We start from the raw sequence: 18,902 nt of genomic DNA, 5'->3' as shown, positions 1-18,902 counted from the left end.
AACTCTTCTTCCCATGGAAGCAGAGATTCCAGAGGAAAGGAATTTCTGTTAACACTGAACTTGCACACTTGCTGGTCTCCAAAGAAGTTTGCTGCATTTTGTATTAGAAGCACGTGGTAAATGAGAAGCACACAGATCCTCCATTCATTTTCCATATTTTCTTCAGAAGACAACATCTTTTTTTGACAAAAATTTACCTTCTGTGTGCATGGGCAGCATCAAATCCTGAACTAAACCCTCCCCAGACCTCCAGGCTCTGGTGGATGAGCAGCTTTGCATGAGGGGTGAAAGTGACCTCTGAGCAGGGGAGCTGGGGCTGGAGGGAGACTCTGCCACTGTTTTCCTCCCTCGAGTCTCGAGTGCAAATTGTCACTTTAAAGAACTGCACTAATAAGACCAGCTCTTGTGGTTTTTTGTTTTATTTTTTGTTTTGGTCATTTTCGTTGAATTTCAGCACCAGTATCTCCAGACAGTGGCTACTCATCAGCTCATGCAGAAGCCACCTATGAAGAGGACTGGGAAGTCTTTGATCCGTAAGTGCCAGTGTTTCTGCTGGAAATAGTAAATTAATCATTTGGGGTATTGAATTAAGATACTTCTATTTAAATTGGATCATTTTCATGTTATGATAATGAACTCCAAAAGCTCTGAGCTTAAAAAAAAATATGTGTATGCTCATGTGGGGTTTATTTCAATTTAAAATACTTACTTCTGGTGCCTTAAATATTTCAAATATTAAGTTGGGCTACAACATTGCAGTTCAATAGTGTACATTTTTACAGCAAAATCTGTATTCTTTTCAGATACTATTTCATCAAACATGTCCCCCCACTAACAGAAGAGCAGCTGAACAGGAAGCCAGCTCTCCCACTGAAAACCAGAAGCACACCAGAGTTCTCATTAGTTCTAGACTTGGTAAATATCTTTATAAACAAAAACCAGAGCAGGGGAATGGAGCATTTCCCTTATTTTGTTCATTGTGGAAATCAGTTATGCTTGCTTTAAACAAAGACTGCTGAATGTTGCATAATTTTAGTTAAAAATAGTTGAAAAAGAATTAATTGTGGTAGGAATAGAATGTGAGCTGTGTTTGTCAAATACTTGCATCCCGTTTTTTTAAAAAAAAGAAAAGCATTACAGTTTTACCATCTCAAACTTTTATCTGTCCCCATAAAGCTTCCCTAAATCCAGGATGGGAAAAATGAGGTGGAATAAATAGGAAAATTCAGTTGTGAGTGTCTTTCATCAGAACTGATGAAAAATTAAACTTATACTTTTTACAATATTTTCAAAGGGCACACATCCACTTTTTGAAATGCTCTATAAGATGTATTTGTCTTTATGATGATTTGTTTCAGTGCCTCTGTTTTGAAAGTTGTTTCAGGCCCTGTTAATGGTGGTGTGGTTTTTTGAGCAGCACCAGGTGGGCCATCCCTGTGATCATAGGGATGGGTGATTATTCACACTGAAAGATACAGGCTGGAACTGAATGACAGGAGAGCCTACAAAATAAAATATCTCCTTATAACTACACCCCCAGCACACAGTTTTACTGAAAATTTTAAGAAATTACAAGAATAATTACATGTTTAATTCATCCTAAGAATTTTCTTCAATCTTGGCAGCACTTGCACAAAAGTACAGTTTCCATTCTAAATAAACCTGCTTTAAAATGAACAAAAAATGCAGACTACTTCTATTTTCCACATTGTTTTTTCACACTCCTTTCTTTTATGTAACTTTTTCTCTAGGATGAAACATTAGTGCACTGTAGTCTAAATGAATTAGAAGATGCTGCACTCACTTTTCCAGTTCTTTTTCAAGATGTCATTTACCAGGTAAATAGAGAAACACAAACTTTTTGATTTTTTTCTGTGGGAATCCTTGCTGTGTGCAGTTGTTCTCTGTTTGAAGAGGGAGAAGCAGCAGCCTGGCATTTTACACCTGTCTGGTGATAAGCTGTGGTGTCAGATCTGGCAGGAAATTTTGTATTCACTGAAGCTGTTGCCCTTTGCAGCTGCTCCCTGTGAGCCCAGATCCTCTCTTGGAGTCAGAGGGAGGCAGAACCCTCCTGGCTGGGGCCTCTTGGGGCTCCACAGCTCCTTACAGGGAATGGTTTTTCTGTGTGTGCAGTTCTGTGCAGGTGGTGGTTGAGTTTATGGAATTATAGAAACAGCTGAAGCCTTTTTTTAATTCACTCTGACATCCCCATTCTCAGGTAGATGTTGGTGGTTATTCAGAAGAGGATTTATTTCTTGTGTCCAGGGCTTGGGGTGGTGCTGCCCTGCTGGTGAGGGCCGAGTCAGGGTGTTTGGTCAAAGCAACCAGTTTCATTTTTATAGCCTAGAGATCATCCAACATCTGTATTTTATTCTTTTTTTCCTAATTCCATCCAATTTTCCATCAGAATGTTTAGGCAGATGTCAGTGTGTTACTGCTCCCTCTGAGCTGCTCAGGCTGGGAGCTGCTGGGGCATTGGTGGCCCTGGGCTGCTGTTACACAGGAACCTGCTCCTTGCTGTTTGGTTGCTTGTTGTGATGCTGACCTGAGGGCAGGGAGGGAGGGTGCAGGCTGCTGGAGCCCCTCTGTGTGGGGTGCTGACCTGGAGGGAGGGTGCAGGCTGCTGGAGCCCCTCTGGGTGGGGTGCTCACCCTGGAGGGAGGGTGCAGGCTGCTGGAGCCCCTCTGGCTGTGGTGTGACCTGGAGGGAGGGTGCAGGCTGCTGGAGCCCCTCTCTGTGTGTGATACTGACCTGGAGGGAGGGTGCAGGCTGCTGGAGCCCCTCTGGGTGTGGTGCTGACCTGGGGGGAGGCTGGAGCTGCCCCTCTGGGTGTGGTGTGACCTGGGGGGAGGCTGGAGCTGCCCCTCTGGGTGTGGTGTGACCTGGGGGGAGGCTGGAGCTGCCCCTTGCCTGAAGCCCCTCTGGCTGTGGCACTGACCTGGAGGGAGGGTGCAGGCTGCTGAAGCCCCTCTGGCTGTGGTGCTGACCTGGGGGGAGGCTGGAGCTGCCCCTCTGGCTGTGGTGTGACCTGGGGGGAGGGTGCAGGCTGGAGCTGCCCCTTGGCTGAAGCCCCCCTCTTGCAGGTGTACGTCCGGCTAAGGCCGTTCTTCCGAGAGTTCCTGGAGCGCATGTCTCAGATCTACGAGGTGAGCCTGGCACACTCCAGCTCTGCCTTTGGCACTTTCCACCTGTCAGACCCTTCTTCATCATGCTAAACTCCAATTTAGCAGATTAAACCCTTTTCTAACCCAAAAATAAAACAACCAAAAAGCATTTTTAAAACTTTTATTCTATTCTCAGTCTCATATAAAAAGTAAAATAATACAAATGTTATAATTCACACCATTACAATCATAAACCAACTATTTCCTAATTACAATGACTTTAAACATTTCTTAACCTATCAACTTTAACCATACCATACTATAAATACCTTAGAACCAATCATCTAAAATTACCCCTCATAAATCTTACTACATCTTTCATAATTCTATTTCTCCAAAATATCTAATCTTATTTACAAAACCACCTTTTAAAACTTATTTCTAATTCCATTTCTCTCTCAACAATATCTATCCTATTCCATAACATTTCTAAGTCAACATTTCTTATCTCAAAGTTTGCATACAAACATACACTATGTGAGCCTTCTGTCAAGCTTTAAAAATTTTCTACAAATTCATTTCCCACAACCACCTTTGAATTTCATTTTTAAATTGTATCAACTTCCTTGTACCTCCAGTGGTGACTTCTTTCTCCTCCAATCCCCAGATTATTCTGTTTACTGCTTCTAAGAAGGTGTATGCAGACAAGTTGTTGAACATCCTGGACCCCAAAAAGCAGCTGGTCAGGTAAAACCAGAATAATGGCGTGAGCAAACTGAATCCTGTGCCTGCCCACTTACTGCAGTGTCTCCCTGACTGATGCCTTGGGGGTTTGCCTGGGCTAAGAGAGGGAGAGAAATGGACTGAAGTAATGGAATTGGTGCCTTGTGATAAAATAACCCCAGGCCAACACCTGTCCCTGTTCAGTCTCTGTTAGGCTGGCTCATGGGAAATGTCCTCTTGGGGATCAAAAGTGTGCTCTGCAATACACAGTGCAAATAAAGGAAATTTAAAGAGGGCCTGATTACTTTTAAACTTAACTTAATAACTTGAGTTCTTTAGTATAAATTGTGACTTGTATAGCTTTGACAATCAGCATCCTTTTAATTCTCATTCAATCACAAAATCATTTGTCCGTTGGTTTTGTACTGGAGCTGGTTTGGTTTTCCATTTCTCAGTGCTGAGCTTTGTTGGGAAGTGCTGGCTTTTCCAGTTCCTTAGGGCAGAAGGAAATTCCAGGGGTGAGACTCTGTCACTCTCACCTGGCAATGCTGGACCCAAACAGATTTCTGCTCAGGGCTCTCCCTGTGTGGGGTGTCCAGGCCAGGGAAGCCCTCCCTGGTGGGGACACCCCAGGGTGGTGCCCAGGAGGACCCTGGCACTCCAGGACAGGCTGTGGGGCTGTGTCCATGTGTCACACCTTCCTGCAGACGCCTGATGCAGCGTGCAGGGCCGTGAGTGCTGCTGGCACGGGGCATTGCCAATGGCACAAGGCAGGTCTGGGGGCCTGCAGAGGTGTTCTGTGCTGCTGGCTCTGTCTGGGGCTGCTGTGGCTGGGCTGAGTGGGCCCAGCTCTGCCAGCAGCCCCAGGTGCCTGCCAGGCCCCACACGTGTGACTCACACTCTATATATAAATGCAGCAGCTCCCTTCCCTCCATGGCAACGTGGGGAGCTCAGCTCCTGCATGGAATTAGGCACACTGTGTGCAGCTCCTGAGCACTCATTTGAACACACAGGCAGCCTGGAGGGGCTGCTCTGCAGTGGGGCTGGGCACCACCAAATCTGCCCACTTTACAATTTATAGTTCTGTGCATATGCCATGGAATGGGAGTTTTATTCCTGCTGGCTTTTCAATTGAGTCCTTTTAGTCAATCCATCCATTCCTTCTGTCCTGGATTACACAGGAGCAGGCTAATGAGAAGGGAAGGAGTTGATGGGATGTTTTGGCCCTAATGAGAAGGGAAGGAGCTGATGGGATGTTTTGGCCCTAATGGGAAGGGAAGGAGTTGATGGGATGTTTTGGCCCTAATGGGAATGGAACTAACCAGAGCTGGGTTGGTGCAAAATCACCTGAACTGTGCATTTTACCAATAAAAAGCTCTAAAGAGAACAGAAAAGGGGCACAATTGTCTAACAGGAGATGGGAAGAGAAAAATCTGGATCATGCTGGCAAAGCTGTGTGTTCTGGGCGCAGTGTGGATGTTGTCTTGGCCTCATCACTGAGTATTTCCCTTTAACGACAGGCATCGACTCTTCCGTGAGCATTGTGTGTGTGTACAAGGGAATTACATCAAGGATTTGAACATCCTGGGCAGAGACCTCTCCAAAACCATCATCATTGACAATTCACCGCAAGCCTTTGCTTACCAGGTGAGGGGCTGGGGCAGGGGACACCTCAGGGGGCAGGACTGCCTGAGGAGGACAGGGAAATACAACTTTGGGGCCTGGTATTGAAGTCTGCAGCCCAAACTGTGGGAAAAACACTCAGGAATCTGTAACTTGGAAACATTTTCCCCCCAAAATGCTATTTCACAAGTCTTATTTGTAGATAAATTAAACATAAATTGTGTGTTGATGATTTTTTTTTCGTATTTTAACTTCAGCTTTCCAATGGAATTCCTATAGAAAGCTGGTTCATGGATAAAAATGATAATGAACTCCTAAAGTTGATTCCATTTCTGGAGAAACTAGTAGAGCTGGTAAGTGTTTGCTTTCTTGGCTTCTCCCAGAACTGCCAGTGAGTTCCTTTAATATTTTCACCTATTGTTAAGGGTTTCTGAGTCACTGAGGTTGAGGCTGGTGAAGATCCAGGGATGTGTCACACAGCAGAAGGGGGCTTGTCACTGCTGACTGTGCTGAAAACGCAGGGCTGTGGGATTGTGACACCAGTCGTCAGGAAACTGGGAACCTCTGATCATTTTGGTGCTGTAGTGCCTGTTGCTGGCCGTGCTGTGTGTCTTTGCTCCTGAAAGGCCAATAAAGCACTCCTGAACTCTTGTGGGTGCTATGGAGTTGTTTCTGTAAGTCTCTGGAGTGGCATCATCCCTGGTTTCTGTTGGTGTGTTGGGAGAGGGCTGTCAGGCGAGGAGCCCTGCTGCAGTGGGGTTCTGGCTGTGCTCATTCTCCTAAACCTGCCCTTTCCCCCACAGAACGAAGACGTCCGACCTCACATCAGAGACAGATTTCGCTTGCATGATTTGCTACCCCCCGATTAAAGCCTTTGCTCTCGCTGCCGAGGGGAGGAAATGCAGGACCCTGTTGGACTAATACAAAACATTGCCATTACTGTTGAAATTTTGCATTTTTGTACCCCGTCTTGCTTTTCTTATCTTTGGTGCCCAACAATGATCAAGGGTTACAGAAAGAGACTTTCTACACCTGAGGTTGCCGCCATCAGTACAATCCAGTACCCGCAGTAGGGAGGCTAGAACAGAAAAGTCTTTAGAACTAGTGCAACTCCAAGGAAATTTTTTATGTACAGGACATCTGCAGTTTATAAAGAAAATTCTGTTTCTGCCACCAGCAGTTTGACCTGTAGAAACACAGGATTTTATGATACAACAGAGATTGAAAACGGACTCGGATTTTCTCTCTGTTCGGTGCTCTAAGTGGGTTTGTAGCCACTTTTCTGTTACTTTTAAGATTCTCATTTCAACAGGAATGGCCAGTAAAAGTTGTTTTATTTTTCCTGTTAAGGTTTATAACCTTTTTACATTTTTGAACTGTATTAGATTAGAATTTCATTATGCATTCCTTTTAGTTGAGGCGCTTCATAGTTTTTCTGGAAATAGCCAAATTTTGTTAGTTTTTTATTAAACAGTTGGCTGGCCGTTTCCCTGCTTTGTCTGCCTGCATCCTGTATATTTGTTTAAAAATATTCTCTAGTTTTTAGCCCACGTAAGTTTCATTTAGAAGGAAAAAAAAAAGAAACCCTGCATTTATATTTTCTTTCTGTAATATTCTACTGTAGTCGAAACCTTTTCAAAAATCAAGAGACTGGCTAGATAAGACGAAGATAAGAATTACTAATATCGGGAATATCCTAAACCATTGCGATGGCACGTCCTCTGGACAGAGCACACCTGGCAGTGGCACCACGATGGACAAGGAATACCTCACCCTCTGCTGTGCCCGGCCCGGGGCGGGAGGGGCGTGCTCCGTGCTCACCTGGCAGGTGCGGCCAGGCTGCTCCCGTGCGCCCCCGGGCAGGGCTCCTGTGACACTCCTGGTTCCAACCGGCCTCTCCGGGGCAGGGCTGCCCTGCCATCCCACTGGTTTCCGAGGGAACCGCCCGGCCCTGGCTCCTAATGCAGCGCCCCGGAGGGATATTTTTGTAGCGGTGGGAGTCGCCTTTCCCGGAGGCTTTTTACGGAAGGTAGGATTTGTACGAGTTAGGAAGCTTTGCCTCTCGACTGCATTACCACGCCACAGGCTCGGACTGGTTTTGTGTAAAAGATGTCACAGAACGGCACTTTTTCTAAAGAGAAGTTTGCTATTTTGTATGCTTGATAAGAAAGTACAGTATTGGAAATTAAAGGTGGACAGCTGATAATTGAGAAGTATGTCAATTAATTTTTTATGTATATTACCTGTTTACTTGTACAATTTTATTGTACAAATTACATGCAGCTTCATTTTCAAATGAGTCCTTAAAATAAGGAAAATCTTTTTAGCAAAACATTTAATTTTTGTATTTTTGATTTTAAAAGGCATGAGTTATGTCAACTTTTTCCAGTGTATTAATGAAGATTTTAACTTTTCATCAGGTTGAGTGTTTTCTTACTATATTATCTGTTGTGTATGTAGCTAGCACATGGTGTCACTGAACTGTTAAAACTTAGCATGTAGAGCAAGCCTGTTTTGTGGAAAATCCTTATTCATTAAAAACAAAATCATCATGGCAGATTTTCTGCAAAAAAAGTGAAAACATTTGCAATTCAGAATACTGATTTTTTTTTTTGTATTTAAAGAAAGGTATTTTGCTTGCAGGAAAGAAATACTACAGATTCATTTTAATGAGAATCTTTTAAATGTATTTATCTTTAGGGCATCTGGGCATCTTTACGCTGTTTGTCTTATGTCTTTATTGAAATAAAATGTACAGACCATTACCTTTACATCTGCTTGGTGCAGCCGTGTCCCCTGGGCAGCTGATGGAGAGATGGATGGATGGACTCTGGAAGGGAGGGGCAGCTTGTGTGCAGCTGCCCCTTGGTTTGCAGCCATTTCTCCCTTGTTCCTTGCCATGTCAGTCTGAATCTGAGGGGTTTCAGTTCCCTGGTGAAGCTTTGCCTGACGGGGGATTCCTCCCGGTTTCTCCACATCACGGAACTGTAAAATTCACAGAGCTGCCAGAAGGAGCCCAGCTTTAGCTCATGGCCTTTTCCAGCTGTGATGGGGTGTTCACCTGTTCCAGTAACATCCCCAGGTCCTCTGTGGCTCCAGCCGTCCCAGAAGTGCTTCCAGAGCTGAGGAAACCAAAGGCATGTTGCACTTTCCAGCTGTGTGTGTGTTGTGCCCATCAGATCCGCGAGGGAAACCCGAATGTGAAGGAGGGGACGTAGACCTGCAGCGGTGCACAACGGGACTGACAGAGATTCTTGGTAAACACATTACCTATTCATATTTTCCTCTGCTGCCAGCCTGGTGCTTATCACTGAACTCTGCAGAGTGCTTCTGCCTCCTGCAAACCTTTCTGGTGTGAAGCAGAGTTTTCATCCACAGGTTTTATTTCTGTTGTGTTCATCCGGAGGGGGAGTTCCCTGTTCCCGTGCCGAGCTCTGGGTCAGGTTGTGTCCCCAAAACCACCCCTGTGCCTGGGGGGGCTCAGCCAGGTGTGAGTGTGGCTTGTGCCCCCCGAGCAGGGTGGATCACTGATTCCTTGTGGAATATGGTCTTGTCCTTTTGGAGAGCACCACATCCTATTTCCAAAGGTCTGAATGCTTTCCTTTGTGGTCTGTGCTGGGCTGTGGTGGCCTGTCTTCCGTGTCCCCGTGGATTCTGTTCCCTGTCACACCTCCCAGCCCTTCGGTGGCAGAACCTGTTCAGGCCTTTGCTTTCCCTGGAGCGGCCTCGCCTCGGTGGTCCTGCTTCCCCCACTTCGGATTCACCCCACCTGACAATTCCATTGCTTTTGAATGTGGCAGGAAGGCTGAGTGTGCCCGGACTGGACTGGGAATCTCCCAAACCACCGTGCTGCCAGCGGGAGGCGTCGAAGGCACGTTCGGGAAGAGCCTTGAAATGTGGAACCGAGCCCGGCGGGGGTGACAAGAGCCCTGCACAGCACCGTCCCCTGCCCTGCACCGCCCTGCCGGCAGCGCAGCTCCCGGGCTGCAGTGGGGCCGCTGGAAATCACCGAGCCCCGGGGCAGGAGGGACCCGCGGCAGCAGGAGGAGCAGCAGGAGGAGGAGTTTTTGTTCTTGGTACTTGCAGAAATGTCATTGTACTGATGGGGCTCAATCTTGTAAAATATTGATGGGAGGAGAAGTCCTGTGCTATGGATTTCTGTTTCTTCTGCAATCATTTCTAGTCTACAGAAGCACAAAGATTCAATTAAATACTTATGCTCTGGATTCTGTTTTTATGATTTTTAGCTGATATCATCCTTCTCTGAGCCTCACTTTTCTGTAAGTCGGGACATTGCTTCTGTCAGTTTTCAGCCTTGAAGTGGAAGAAGTCTTGTCTGTGTTTTTCTGTCAAGGAAAAATTTAAATGTTCTGTGTAAATCCTTAGCATTCCAAATTACATATTCCAATATTAACGTATTTCAAATTACTGCACAATTCCTGGCAATTTTGTGTTTATCTCCACAGCACCCTGAAGCTGTGAAACTGTAGACTTGGTGAGGATATAACTTATGACATTGTTTGAGCCGTCTATTATTATTTATATTATCTGGAAAATGGAGAAGAACAGGAAAAGGATGATAAATTTGGAAGTCTATTTTTCCTTTGTGTTTTTCCTAGACACGTGTGTGTGATTTGCACAGGTGTATAGAGATTATTGACTTGCTTTATGAAGGACACGTTTTAAATTTAATATTTTCATACAAAATCTATCCTCCTTTTCCACTTCCTGGGGTTGTCACAGAAGCTGGGAGCTGGCAGTGAAGAGGTGAACAATTCCAGCATTTCTCTGTTCCACCTTACAGGACACAGGGGAAGGAGAGCCTGGCGCCTCGCAGTGGATAAACCCGGGCGCGGCGTGCCCGGCCCTGCCGGGATGCTGCCCGGGGAGCGGCCGGTCCCGGCCCGGCCCGGCTCGGCCCGGCTCGGCTCCCTGTGCTCCGCTCCGCTCCCGGGCCGGGCGTGCGGCGGGGCCGGGGCGGCTCCCGCGGCTGCGGCCCGAGATAGCGCCGGGCGGGCGCTGCCCCGGGACAGGCCCGGGACTGCGGGCGGGGGAGCGCGATGGGCCCAGGGCCAGTCCCGATCCAAGCCCGGATCCCGTTCCCGATCTCGTTCCCGGTCCCGGTCCCGTTCCCGATCCCGTTCCCGGTCCCGATCCCATTCTCGATCCCCATCCCGTTCCCGCCCCCTCTCCCCCTGTTCCCGTTCCCGGTCCCGATCCCGATCCCGTTCCCGTTCCCGCCCCCTCTCCCCCTCTCCCCCTGTTCCCGGTGCCGTGTTCCGGTTCCCGGTCCCGGTCCCGTTCCTGCCCCGTTCCTTCGCGGCGCTCAGGCCCCGCCTGCCGGGGGCGTGTCCGGGGGCGGGGCGGGGTCAGTCCGCCGCCGTCCCGGCGTGCCCCGCGCGGCGCTGCCCGGCGGCCGCGGTCGGGGCAAGATGGCGGCGGAGGCGGCGGACTCGTGGGGTGGGTGCGGCGGGGCCGCGGGGCCCGGGGCCGGCTGGGGCCCCCCCGCGCCGCTCCCCGCCCCTCACCCGCGCTCCTCTCCCCACAGACGCCGACAGCTTCGAGGTGGTGGAGCCGGTGGCGAAGCGGCTGGTGCCGGGGGTGGCCGGGGACCGCTGGGCCGGCGAGGATGAGGAGGACGACGTGAAGGTGCGGCCGGGCGGGCCCCGCCGGGACCCCGCGGCGCGGCGGCTGCGGGGCCCGCTGTGGGGGCGGCGGGGGCGGGCGGGCCGCTGCCATATGGCGCCCGAGTGCGGGGCCGCGGGCCCAGACGGGGCGGGGGCTCGGGGCCGGGCCGGGCCGGGCGGGTTTGCGCGGCTCCGGGCCGGGCTCGGGCCTCGGCAGGCGGCGGGGCCGGGCCGGACACCCCGGGGCTCCTGGGCACGGCGGCTCTGCCCGCGCGGCAGCGGCTCCGGGGTCGGTCACGGTGACAGGTGGGAATGCCAGGAGAGGCCGAGCCGCCCTGCCCGCAGCCGGTGTCGCTGCCCGGGCACCTGCAGCGCAGGGAGGGTCAGACAGGCGCTCCGGAGCGGCGCCTCCCGCTCCCTGGGGGCTCCGCCTGCTGCTCTCCAGCTGCTTCCCAGGCTGCAGGGCGCTGTGCCCCCGCTGTCCGCAGCCTTTCGGGCCCCGCGCTGCGAGCGGGGTGCGCTGGGTGAGGCGTCGGGACGGGGTTAATGACGGCAGTGCTGTGTTGGTGCTTCTGCTGCTGACCAGAAGCTTCTGTGCTCTTCCAGCGCGTCTTTTCCACCCGATTTTCCTGCTTCTCCACACACCACGAGGCGGGATCTTGCCGTGTTTCAGCGTGGTGTCTGCACGGCAGTGGGATAAAACGTGTGGATGATCATTGCTGGTGCTTCTGCAGGCAGAGCTCCCTCAAAAGCTGTTTGCTTCTGCTCGGCTCCCCTTGGCAGGCTGGTGGTGCCACAGAAACCTCCATATTCATATGGATAGTGTTTAGGGGTGCCAGGGAATGCCCAAGGAACACGCCAGATGGATTTCAAGGCCAGGCTGGACAGGGCTTGGAGCAGCCTGCTCTAGTGGAAGGTGTCCCTGCCCACGGCTGAGGGTGGAGCTGTGGTCTCTGAGGTCCCTGTGGACCCAGACCATCCCGGGATTCTGTCAGTGGAATACTGCTATAGACCTTTTTGTTTCCTCCAGCCCTGGGACACTGTAACAGTGAGAACTCAGGGTTGGTTTCGAGAACACTGTTACCAGAATCTCTGAAAAGCACCAGCAGTTTTTCTTGGGGCTCAGGTGGAGTTCTTGCTGTAAACAGTGCGGAAAAAGTAATTCATCTTTTAAAAACCCCGAAGTTACCAAATTTCTGTGATTCTGTGTGTAACTTTTCTTCTTGAATTGAATAGTAGCACCAGCCAGTGTCCCAGGTGTCACATTAGAGCAGCAGGACATGGACAGGTGTGTGTGCAGCAGCTCCAGGCACTGGGAATGAGTGTGAGTGGGGTGGAAGTGGCACAGGTGTGTGTGTGATTGACAGCTCTGTGACTGACAGGTGTGTACAGACACCTGTAACTCCGGCTGTTTGTGACATTTGCTTTTCCTCCTTCCTTGGAAAGTGAGAAGCTTTCCTGCTGGATAGGATGTGTCCAGGAGAACTGGACCAGAGTGGTTCTCCTGGAGACACCTGAGGGGTCTCTGTCTGCTTAATAAAGGAACAGACATTCTCCACATGGAATCCCAGAATGGTTTGGGTTGGAGGGGACCTTAAATCCCACCCAGTGCCACCCCTGCCATGGCAGCACACCTCCCACTGTCCCAGGTTGCTCCCTCGGGCACTGCCAGGGATCCAGGGGCAGCCCCAGCTGCTCTGGGAGTTTCATCCCAGCCCCTCCCCACCCTGCCAGGGAACAATCCCTTCCCAATATCTCATCCATCCCTGCCCTCTGGCAGTGGGAAGACATTTTACATCTTACACGTAGTAAGGATGCAGTTGCTTAACTATTTCCAAGGGATTATGGGTTTAGTGCCAGAGCTGCATCTAGAGAGGATCCAGCAAAGAAAGGTGTTTTATTTTGGGTTATTTTCCTTTGGTTTGCCCTTCCTGCCAGACTCCCTGAGGCCCCTGCTCAGGCTCTGGATCCCTCAGTGTGAGGGCCCACATGAGGAAATCCCCACGCGAGGGAGATGGCGTGGTCTGAAGTGGCAGCACAAAGTGTTTTCTGGCCGTGGCTTTCCTGAGGCATCTCGCATTGTGGAATGTGCTTTGTATCTGCAGATCTGTGTTTTGGAAGGGTTTTTGGGAATGAACTTGCAGTAACTGTTAATTTGGGAAACGTCAACTTCTCGGGTTTAAAATTAGCACCTTTGGTAACAAAACTCCTCTCAGTGTTCCCCAGCACATGTTCCCCAGAAGTCAGGCCTGCTGCCAGGAATTTTCATCTATTGACTCAGGGCTGGCACAGTCAGAGCAGGGCAGTGCCTGCTCCGTCCCAGAGCTCGGCTGGAGCTGGGAGCCAGTGCCCAGTCCCTGCCACCTCCCAGCCCCAGGGAGGATGTTCCCTGGGCCCTGGAAGGACACAGAAACAGTGTTGAAATACTGGGGAATGAACGTGTTCTCTGGGAATTACTGTATCACTGCAAGGACACAGCGCTGGGGCAGTTGGCTCTTCCTCCAGGAGAGCTCTCTGGAGTTTATAAAGCAGGCCTGGCTGGCAGGACTTGGTATTCTCAGGGTTTATGAGCCAGGCAAGGCTGGCAGGATGGGATTGGGGCACATCTCGTGGTGTGGAGTCCTTGCCCACGTGCCCTCTGTGAAGTGTCCCAGACATCCCAGTGCCATGGATGAATCCCTCACGGCCAGGCTGCCCTTCCTCTGCAGTTTGCATCTGACTGGCAGCCTGGCCAGGCTGGGCTGAGGCAGCTCCTCAGTGCTGAGTGGAGCTATTTAAGCAGTGGGTGTAGCAAAGTTAATTAGATGTGAGCTAAAATGATGCTGCTCCAAATTCAAGGCAGCTGGGTGGAATGTGGAAGGGAAGCCGAGTCCCCTGCAGGTGCCAATTATCCGGGGTGAGCCGTGGAAGGACTCGGTGTCTCCTTGCTTGGATCAGCACATCCCTGTGCAGCGTGGGGCTCTGCTCCACTGCCTCTGCTGTGGCCTCCCAGAAAATCCCTGCAGCTGGGGGAAGCTTTTCCCAGCCCAGGAGAGGAGCCCTGGGTGCCGTGGGACAGAACAGCCTGTGCTGGTCTGACGTGGTTTCAGCTGGGCTGGGGGTTTCCAGTGGGCCTGTGCTGTCCCCATCCCTCAGGGATGGTCAGTGTCTCAAAATACCAGAAATGAGAATGAAGTCCTGTTTGTGTCACTGGTGTTTGCCTGTTTGTGATCTGGCTTTTGTAATTACTGACACAAGCTGGTTGTTTGACCAAAACCTGCCTTTTTCATGGTAAGAACTGGCCCCAGCCAGCATGGACAGCTCCAAAAACCCCTGAGATACAGCTCCCGTGGCTCCCTCACTCTGATAACCAGATCAGTGGTTTGTGGGCTTTGGAAGAGGTTACAGGTATCTGTAACAGGATCCTCACTGTTTTGCAGGATAACTGGGATGATGAGGAGGAAGAGGAGGAGGTGAAGGAGACAGAGGTAAAACAAGGTGAGACTTTAAGATAACGCCTGGCTCTGTATCAGCATGGGAACAGACCCTGGTTGTGTCTGGGGTGTGTGAGGATCAAACCTGAGTGGGGCTGGAGCTGGGTTTAACAGAAATGGCTTTAACTCTGCTCAGTCCCAGGAACTGAGCTCGGTGGCTTCCAGTGTTTCTGTGGTTGTGGGGGAAAAAAATCATCAGATTTCTGAGAGCTGTGTTTGTTTTTTCACCCTGTACAGAACCGAAAGTTTCAGAAAAAAAGAAAATAGCAGAAAAAATCAAAGAAAAAGAAAAGCTACAGAAAAAAAAGCAAGAGGAGCTTAAAAAAAGGGTAAGTCCCGATTTCTTCTGGGTCACATAAAATTCAGAGGGCGGATTTGATTTGGTTTTTTTGGAGGTTGAGCAAGATCTGAAAAGGTCTTGACTCATCTGATAAACCAAACTTGGGTCTTGTACATGATCCCGTTCTGGGGCTGGGAGCTTTAATTCCTGTATAGTTTAACCAGTGATTGGATCAGTGTTATCCCAGTGTATTCCTTTGTGTGCAGCATGGGATGGAACAGGCAGGAGTGGGAGTCTGGTGTCTCTTCCCATTCCTTGTGAAATGAACAATTTATTGGGACTGTGGGGAATGGGTTCCAGGTTTTCCATGGGCCCTGAGTCGAGGCAGCAGTGGGTGATGCAGTGGCTCTGGAGAATGCACCATGTCTTTAATATGCCACCTTCTCCCTGCAGTTAGAGGCACCTGAGGAACAGAAGGAGCTCACACCAGAAGAACAGTTGGCAGACAAACTACGGCTAAAGAAGTTACAAGAGGAGTCGGACCTGGAGTTGGCAAAGGAAACCTTTGGTGAGTTAAAGCAGCAGGAAATAAATAAACCCCTGGGACCCTGCAAAGCATGGGCAGGGTTTGGCTCTCAGCACACAGAGTTGTGGCACTGAGAACAAGGAAGTAGCAAAGATGCTGATGCACAGCAGCATTCCTCAAACTGGAAGAGTTTCCTTAATTGAGGTGAATGATTCAGCTCATTGCTCAGGGGAGGATGTCACAGAGCTTGGGGGGTGTGCACAGCTGCAAAGAACCAGCTGAGTTCTGCACTCAGGAGGCTGAGGCAGGAATTGTTCATTTGAGGGAAAAGGGGCTTCCTGGTGCAGGCTGTCCAGAGAACAGGAATAGCTGGGTCAAATTACTGAGTTTGACTCAGCTTCAGAAATTGTTGGACAGAGACTTTGGACAAGGGCATGGAGCGACAGAACAAGGGGGAATGGCTTTCCACTGACAAAGGGCAGGGTTAGGTGGGATGTTGGGCAGGAATTGTTCCTTGTGAGGGTGAGGAGGCCCTGGCACAGGGTGCCCAGAGAAGCTGTGACTGCCTCTGGATCCCTGGAAATGCCCAAGGTCAGGTTGGATGGACTTGGAGCAACCTGGGCTAGTGGAAGGTGTCCCTGCCCTGCTAGGATGGCACTGGATGGGCTTTAGCCTTCCAACCCAGACCCAGGATTCAGGGGCCAGTTCTTACCATGAAAAAGGCAGGTTTCAGGGATTCTATGAAATTACTGAGTTTTGCAGCAAACTTCCTTCCTTCCTGTAAGGGCAGGGATGAGCCCTGGCTGTGGGGGAGCAGAGCTCAGGGAGGTGGGAGCCAGGCCCCCTTTTAGGGCTCTGTAACTCCCCTGCCTGTCCCTGCAGGTGTAAATAGCACTTGTGGAATAGATGCCATGAACCCCTGTTCCAAAGATGACTTCACGGAGTTTGGGAAGCTGCTCAAGGAGAAGATCACACAGTACGAGAAGTCCTTACATTACGCCGGGTTTTTGGAAGCGTTGCTTCGGGACGTCTGTATTTCCTGTAAGTGCAGACAGCCCCAGCTCTGCTGCCAGAGCTGGCTGCAGCTGGAGTGGAAAACGTGCTGTGATAGTGCTCAGAGGGGATTGCTCTGTTAGTTTGTACTGAATGAGGCACTGACCTGATTCCATTCCCACAAACTCCACTAAGAACCCTCTCCTCGTGCAAGAGTGCTCTTTCTGCACGTTGGTTAGAGACAGTTCTCTACAAAGTGTGAATTTTTATGTTGATCTAAACCCTGCGTGTTTTTCTTGAAGCCATTTCTAAAATAATAATAAGAGTAAATTCTCTGAGGCAGATAATTTTGAGTACTTCATTTAGAGGGAAACTATTACAAAATCGAGTTCATGTAATTCTGGAACTGCAGATTAACTGTTCTGGAATTCAGCATGTAACTACACAGAGATGAAGTAAACTCCTTTTCCCAGTGCCCTGGTGGCTGGAGCAGTGGCTGGGATGGTTCCCTGTCCTGTACCCAGTTGTCCTTCAGTGAGGGGTAACTCGATCCCAGGAGGAGCTGGGTACATCCATCATCCCAGCTGGCAGCTTCCATCTCAGAGGGATTCCAGAGCTCCTAACACGAGGGACTGCCAGCCTCTCGCACCATTTATTGATAAACAGAATAATTATTTGTTAATCCAGTGCTCCTTCTAACACATTTTACCGTGTTTTACTGTCTCCATATTTTACTGTTCAAATGTCTCTGTAAGACCCTTGTGTTCAGTAACTTTATTTGCAAGTTTTACCTTCTACAAGGCTCAGGCTTCCAAGGAACCAGCTGGAATCTTTGTTGGGATTGTAAGGACCAGAACCACCCACTCTGTGTTCTGCTGATTTAAATCAAGTAATTGCCCATAGTTACACTAATGCTTATTTCTAGTTTTAGAGACTGTAGATGTTACTTAACTGCCGTATAAGAACAACACTGATCAGGAATCTTTTTTTTTTTCCTTTTTCTTCCCTGATGCAGTGGAGGTGGATGATTTGAAAAAGATCACAAACACTCTGACAGTATTATGCAGTGAAAAACAAAAACAAGAGAAGGTAAGGCTGGGGCTGTTCCTCAGGGATCACAGCCCCTGCTTGGGGCTCCCCTGCATTTATTAGTTACTTGTTGAGAGTCCAGGGGAAATAGGATGAAAGGCAAAGGGGGGCAGGGCTGTGGTGCAGGGAGCTGGGGACACCTGGAACTGTCACAGCTTTCCTAGGAAGAGAAAACGTGGGGTGCAGCCCATCGGCAGGGCCACGTTCAGTGCAGGGGCTGTGGCTGCTCAGTGCCACTGGGCTGAGCCTGGCTGGGGTAATGGCACACCCTGGGCCTGTCCCATAACCACTCTGGTCCTCTTGGCACAGAATAAAGCCAAAAAGAAGAAAAAAGGGGTTGTGCCTGGTGGGGGGCTGAAGGCGACGATGAAAGACGACCTGGCCGACTACGGCGGCTACGACGGCGAGTACGTACAAGACTTTGAAGACTTCATGTGACATTTATCTCCCTTCTGTTGTCTTTCTGTTGCCCATAATCCCTTAAACATGTAGCACAACCTTTCTTCCTCTAAATTCTGCCAAATGCTACAATCAGAATTGCAGTATCTGTGTGCTGGGGGCTGGAGGTGCCGGGTCCGGGCGGAAGCTCCGGGCGGGGGTGGAAGGGAAAAGGTCGGTAAATTGCAGTCAAAAACCCAAAATTCTGATAATGGGCACTGCTGCTATTCATAGCAACAGCCACTAAATCAGGAAGGAATTGGAACAAGGTGAAGGATTATAACCAGCACAGCTCCATGACATGGCCTTAACTGTCCCTGCTCCAGGGCCAGGGCTGAGCAAGAGCAGTTTGCAGCAAGGGCAGGGTGTGCACGTAGAGTTCCAGTCGCTTTGTCTTGAGTTAGAGCTTGAGGATTTCAGTATTTTGGGAAGGGAACTGCTAACTTCATGTGGAATACTGCACCTGGGAGCCTGTCCCCTGGGACAGCCTGACACCTGAACAGCACCTGGTGGGGCAGAGCAAGGCAAAACCCACTTGTGTCTCAAGGATGAAGTTTATTTAGTTCCATTCATTTAAATTTCTACTAATGCAGCTGTCTGGGTTGGGTGTTCTTTAACAGTTAATTAAGGGGTTAAGTGTAAAAGAAAAAACCAAGCCACACGACTTCCTTGGGGCTCTCCTGGGTTGTGGTGGGTCTCTCACAACTTGGCCGTTTTCTTTCATTAAAAACCAAACTTGCTTAGCAAACTGCAGCAGTTCCTACAGTTGGGCAAATTGTTATGTTAACAATTACAACATCTGCAATGTTTTATAAAGCAACTAATTTAATAAAAATCACTATTGAGGACTTCACCAGGCTGGCCTTGGAGCAGAGTTCTTTTTGGGGCCTGATAGGAAAAATACCTGAAGAGGGAGAGCTGCAAAGCTGAGCTGTGCTAGGAGTCTGGTGATGGCATTGGCCTGGAAAGGAATTTATATTTAATACCTGTAAAAATACATTTGCACTTGATTATTTCTTTTACTCC

General features: G+C 49.6%; 2 protein-coding genes and 1 long non-coding RNA gene across 4 annotated transcripts in view; 2 read left to right on the top strand and 1 right to left on the bottom strand.

Annotated features, from left to right (window-relative positions):
- The window catches only part of CTDSPL2 (CTD small phosphatase like 2), a 32,101-nt gene extending 23,880 nt beyond the window's left edge, over positions 1-8,221 (top strand). For both annotated transcript variants that reach the window (XM_059858792.1, XM_059858793.1), the window contains exons 6-13: positions 455-533; positions 804-915; positions 1,752-1,838; positions 3,084-3,146; positions 3,772-3,851; positions 5,348-5,474; positions 5,708-5,803; positions 6,254-8,221. In XM_059858792.1, the coding sequence (XP_059714775.1) occupies positions 455-533; positions 804-915; positions 1,752-1,838; positions 3,084-3,146; positions 3,772-3,851; positions 5,348-5,474; positions 5,708-5,803; positions 6,254-6,319 (710 nt within the window). In that variant the 3' untranslated portion in view covers positions 6,320-8,221. The remainder of the gene's footprint in view (positions 1-454; positions 534-803; positions 916-1,751; positions 1,839-3,083; positions 3,147-3,771; positions 3,852-5,347; positions 5,475-5,707; positions 5,804-6,253) is intronic.
- Positions 8,115-10,624, bottom strand: LOC132333556 (uncharacterized). The gene is made up of 2 exons (XR_009488199.1): positions 10,154-10,624; positions 8,115-9,796 (listed from the first exon to the last, which is right to left on the bottom strand). It is a non-coding gene; the product is annotated as an uncharacterized LOC132333556 (long non-coding RNA).
- Positions 10,625-10,805: 181 nt separating this feature from the next.
- On the top strand, positions 10,806-18,729 carry EIF3J (eukaryotic translation initiation factor 3 subunit J). The gene is made up of 8 exons (XM_059858797.1): positions 10,806-10,910; positions 10,999-11,099; positions 14,497-14,554; positions 14,788-14,879; positions 15,284-15,398; positions 16,239-16,397; positions 17,365-17,438; positions 17,748-18,729. Exons 1-8 carry the CDS (start codon positions 10,883-10,885, stop codon positions 17,874-17,876), a joined length of 756 nt encoding a protein of 251 aa, XP_059714780.1. The 5' UTR covers positions 10,806-10,882; the 3' UTR covers positions 17,877-18,729.
- The last annotated feature ends 173 nt before the right edge of the window (positions 18,730-18,902 follow it).

The sequence above is a fragment of the Haemorhous mexicanus genome, chromosome 13, assembly GCF_027477595.1.
Source record: "Haemorhous mexicanus isolate bHaeMex1 chromosome 13, bHaeMex1.pri, whole genome shotgun sequence".
Lineage (NCBI taxonomy): Eukaryota > Metazoa > Chordata > Aves > Passeriformes > Fringillidae > Haemorhous > Haemorhous mexicanus.
The sequence above is the reverse complement of the archived record's forward strand: the minus strand, read 5'-3'. Positions and strand labels throughout refer to the sequence as shown.